Consider the following 4,695-nt stretch of genomic DNA (forward strand, 5'->3'; position numbering starts at 1 on the left):
CACACAGAAGTTTATATAGTCGGTCAAACACTCAGTTATGGCATTGATGTCCTCTCCATGTGGCTTGCAAAGAGAAATCCAATCAGTAGCATCAAAACAACCCTGTAGGGCTTCTTCAGCTTCCTGTGACCATTTTCTCACAGTCCTTTTTGTAACAGGTAGTCTCTGGACAAGGGGTTTATATNTGTGAGCAGAGAAAAACAAGGTTGTGATCTACCAATCAACCTAACATTTATGTGTTTAGTCTGTGGGAGGAAATCACATGTGCACAGGGAGAACATGCAAACTCTACTCAGAAAGGCCCCAGACCAGGAGGTGATCCTTTTACAAACATAAAATGTTTTAAGTATTGAAATGATGACTTTTAATGTGAAAAACAAAACCAACACCTTTCATTCAGATTCGGGGTCTCATTTATAAAACTGGCATACACACAAAATGGGGCCTGAAACTTGTGTATGTCACTTTCCACGCAAAGTTTGTGATCTATAAAACAAAATCTTGACAGGTAAATGTGCAGTTCCTCATGCAAACTCTGAGCCATGCGTACCATATATGTACGCTTGTTTTGAAGATGGGAAACTGGCGACACAGATGGTGAAGTGGGGACTTGAAGCCACTCTGCATCCTGATTCCTCTCAGATATTTAAATTCACTCCATAATCAAACTTTAATCTTGGATTGATTTTATCATAAACTTTTCAAAACAGCAGTATTATTTATGCTTTTGCTGGTGAGCCATAAGTTTTCTCTCCATCACATTCCTCTCTCTGGATGATCACCAGGGTGATATGTACCACGGATTAACACACGAGGGGACAGTCGCTCCCTCCTCAGGCGCTGGCTCCTTCCAAAGCCCCAGAGCACAGAGGAGGCACACTCACACACTTACCACTCACACCTGTGCGCGCTCTCTCACGGTGGCGCACCCAATCCGTTTTTGGCAGACCACTTTTCGACACAACACTGGCCATCCTTCTCTCAAAAGGTGTCAGTTCAGATACGCCCCTGTGGCTGACATGCTCTGGCAGTGGCCAGTTATGCCCCTTTTCTACTGGCTCTATTTCAGAAGCTCCGATCTACTCTGCTCTACTCGGCTCGGCTCTATAAAAAATGCATTGCGTTTCCGCCGGCCAGTTTGGTCGGTAGCAGAGGAAAGCCTCCTTGTGTTGGGGGGGGCATGTTTCGGTTGCGCTACCGAAACTTGGCGCCATTTGTGTAAACAACGAAAGCGCTATAGACAACGTTGGCCCTGTGTTGTTGCTGGTTTTTAAACTTATGGGGATTCTCCTGAGACTTCAGGAAGAGAGGCGCAGTGGAAGAAATGCTCTGGATGCTGCGATTGTTGCGCGGAGTAGGACAGCTGTTATCCGCCGGGGGATTTCAGGCTTTACAGCGCCTTCAGCTGGGGGACAGACGGCAGAAACGTTGCAGGGTAAGGTAACGCTGTTGTTTATATTCCTACCTTCGCTCTTTATGCTTGCATCTGGTCACACCCACGACCAATGAGTGAACAGGAGCTAAGCTTGCGCCGCCCACGAAGCATGGCCGGCCCGGCTGGCCCTACACCGAAGCAGGGACCAAAAAAGCATGGACTGGCCTCGAAAAAATGCCAGTGGAAACGTGCACAAAGCAAGCCAAGTAGAGTGGAGCCGGGCCCTTTAGAGCTGGTGGAAAAGGGGCATTTGTCGCTTTTTTGCCTCCACCCTAAAATCTGACCACTTTTTCTTCACCTCAGCGAAGGTTCTCTCTGTCCCACTCAGTGAATTAACAGCAGTAACGACGTGTTGCTGCTCACAGTGTTTTCTTTTATTTGTAATGCTTCTACTGTGGCTCCCAAAAATGATATTTTTTCTGTTCTCCACCTCATTCACCAGCACATTAATTTTTGCCTTGGTGAAATTTAGTTTCTTTGCTCTTTTCTCCGTGGTTGCCATTGGTAACCATGAAATAACCCGTTTAAATCCACCTTCACATTCATGAGGCGTTTTGCATTGACTATTTATGGTTGAATGTGGGCGTGTGGAGGGTAGAACCTGAGACGGGACCATGTGCACAAGCTTTTAGGTACAGGTGTGATTTATAAAGAGAAATTGCTTGATGGTGTACGTGCGCACAGTTTTATAAATCTGAATTTTTTTTTGCATACGCACACTTTTAGTATGAATCCCACGCAATCTTTTATAAATGAGACCCCAGGTCATTTTAGGATGTTTAACAGAAGCCAGCTGGACTTTTATTGGTTGAGAATAAGAATTACAGTTGCTTTCTATTCAGTAATATCATGCTGCTCCTATAAAGATAAATATATACATTTTGTATCAATAAAAGGACAATATTCAAACAACAAACTCCCAAACTGTTTAGTTTACTAAAAATGAAAGAATAAAAGTTGGTATGGGTGACGAGGCTCTTGTTTCCTCTAGCATGTAAGTGAAGCAGCTGGTCCTTTGTAACATGCACCAAGCAGTACATTAATTATTCATGTTCAGGGGCAGAGTTTAACAAAGGCAGAGCAGGGGTCTTTGCAGGGAGACAGAGGCAGAGCAGACTGCTCCCTTTATCTGACCGAAAATCTTCTGTTCATTACTGGCTACAAAGAATGTTGAATTTTTTCATCACTATTCCTTGTCTTTGTTTAATTTAAATGTCTTTTGTCATGAGGTAACACTGCTGTTAAATTGTAACCAGGCTCTGATGATGCAGTGCCTCCACACTTTAGCAGCGATGTCCTTGGAAGCAAGGACCCAGGGTTTGACCGCGGAGTCAGACTCAAACACACAGAGGGAATCTACAGCAAGAGGCTACAGGCAGCCACCTTCAAAATGCAAGATCCTGAACACAGAGGTGAGCTGACTACACACACAGAAGGCATGTATTTACACACTCTTGTCCTGACTGAAACAAAAAAAATCTACATTTGAAGTGCTTTTATAAAACAAAAGTTTTACTGATGGTTTTTATTTGCTATAACCCCGGCAAGTACAAAATATAAAAATAAAAAGAGAATGCAAGGATTTGTACATCACATAAAATTAAATTTTACTTGCATACAATATTGTATTTTTATAAAAACAATGTCCCTTTATTAAAGGTGTGTGCATAGAACAGTAAATAATACATTTTCTGTCTGTTTTTGCAGTAGATGCCTCTGTGACAACAGATAAAGGCCTTCCAGCTGCGTCCTATCAGGTGGCAGCTGCCTTCACCGTAGCGCCTTCACAGAGTAACCACAAAATCTCTAAAAGGGACCAGGGCACCAGGCCAGTCCAATTCGTCCTTTATAAACCAGCTGAGACCATTCATGAGAGATTTCATCAGGTCCATGTTGAAACAGTCCAAACGTTGGTCTCCCAAACAACAGGAGGGCAAGACCTCTCTCAGATGAACCCCGAACAAAGCAGCGGGACCCTTGACCACCTGTGGCAGAAGTTCTGTAATCAGTGGACAACAGATGTGTCACATCCTATCAGTGACGGAGGGGCTTCACTGCTCAAGCGTCTAGAGTACCTGTCTCGTTATATTCATCACACAAAGACTGTTATACAGGACGAGCGGGATTCTCATCTAGAAGAGCAGTTTGGAAGGTTACCAAGCAAAAAAGAAACGCATCATCAAGAGGTTAGGAGAAACAAACATGATGTCTTCACAAAGGCTGAGTGGAAAGTCAGAGAAGGTATAGCTGAAGCTCCTATCCAACGAACACTGCAGGTAGAGAAAGCCAGACAGACTGGAGAAAACGATGGCCCTGCCTCCATCTCCTCCCACAGTTCGTCCCAGACCCTCCATCTCTCACCAGCACACACAGATGAGTCAGAGACCTTGTCAACCATATCTGGTTCCATGTCCACTGTTGATACGGCACGACTTATCCGAGCCTTTGGCCACCACAAGGTGCAGCACCTGAAAGGCAGCTCCAGCCTCAGGAAACTGTACAGCACCATCAACAAGCAGCAAGAGGGGAAAGAAAGAAAAAAAGACTTCACTCCATCAGAAACCACTGGCACTGATGAATCAGTATGTATATCTGCAACTTTCTGTCCTCAGTCCTGCTATAAGAAGGAGTTTAATTACAGATATTTATTTACTATTTGCAATTAACTAGAGTTGGCTTCCATTTTAAAATATTAATGCTAACAGACACATTCCATATTAATATTATTAGTCAGTAATGAGTGGGAGCTTTTCTAAAACCTACTGACAAATCGGATGAATAAATCCCATCTTGTCTTCAGGTTGCTCCTGATTCAGCATCCACATCCAGCACATACACCATCCCATCACACAATGGACCTTCTAGGGCTCTGACAGCGAAGAGGGCCGTAAAACTGGTCAGCAAAAGTGTCCAGACAGGTCAGTCATCCTTATTTTTATTTTCTGGCTCTTTCTGATGGAAATTGATCATAAACTCTTTCCAAAACTCCTTTTGTTATTGCTTGTCAATTGCTAAAAGAAAATTAGACATGATAGTTTGAAGAAACTGTTTTATTTCTCTGATTTTTTTTTTTTGTAGATTTGTTTAAACCAGGGGTGGAAATTAGCACCCGCCACCGGCCAAATGCGGGTAAGTATTTGAAGTGGCGGGTGAATTTGATCAACACACGCCACTGTGGCGGGTTGGCAATTTGAACAGAAAAGGTGTTATTTGTCCTCTTGACATATAGGGGGCAGTAATGTGCTCGAGTTGCTGCTGTT

At 43.6% G+C, this 4,695-nt stretch overlaps 1 protein-coding gene across 3 annotated transcripts in view; it reads left to right on the forward strand.

Moving 5' to 3' along the window:
* alms1 (ALMS1 centrosome and basal body associated protein) overlaps positions 1 to 4,695 on the forward strand; it is a 21,044-nt gene that overhangs the window by 12,592 nt on the left and 3,757 nt on the right. The window contains exons 10-13 of one of the 3 annotated variants that reach the window (XM_037977651.1): positions 2,692 to 2,847; positions 3,143 to 4,017; positions 4,236 to 4,353; positions 4,514 to 4,564. In XM_037977651.1, coding sequence (XP_037833579.1) covers positions 2,692 to 2,847; positions 3,143 to 4,017; positions 4,236 to 4,353; positions 4,514 to 4,564 — 1,200 coding nt within the window. The remainder of the gene's footprint in view (positions 1 to 2,691; positions 2,848 to 3,142; positions 4,018 to 4,235; positions 4,354 to 4,513; positions 4,565 to 4,695) is intronic. The other 2 variants (XM_037977652.1, XM_037977653.1) reach the window with 2 other exon arrangements.

This window comes from Kryptolebias marmoratus, linkage group LG10 (assembly GCF_001649575.2).
Source record: "Kryptolebias marmoratus isolate JLee-2015 linkage group LG10, ASM164957v2, whole genome shotgun sequence".
NCBI lineage: Eukaryota > Metazoa > Chordata > Actinopteri > Cyprinodontiformes > Rivulidae > Kryptolebias > Kryptolebias marmoratus.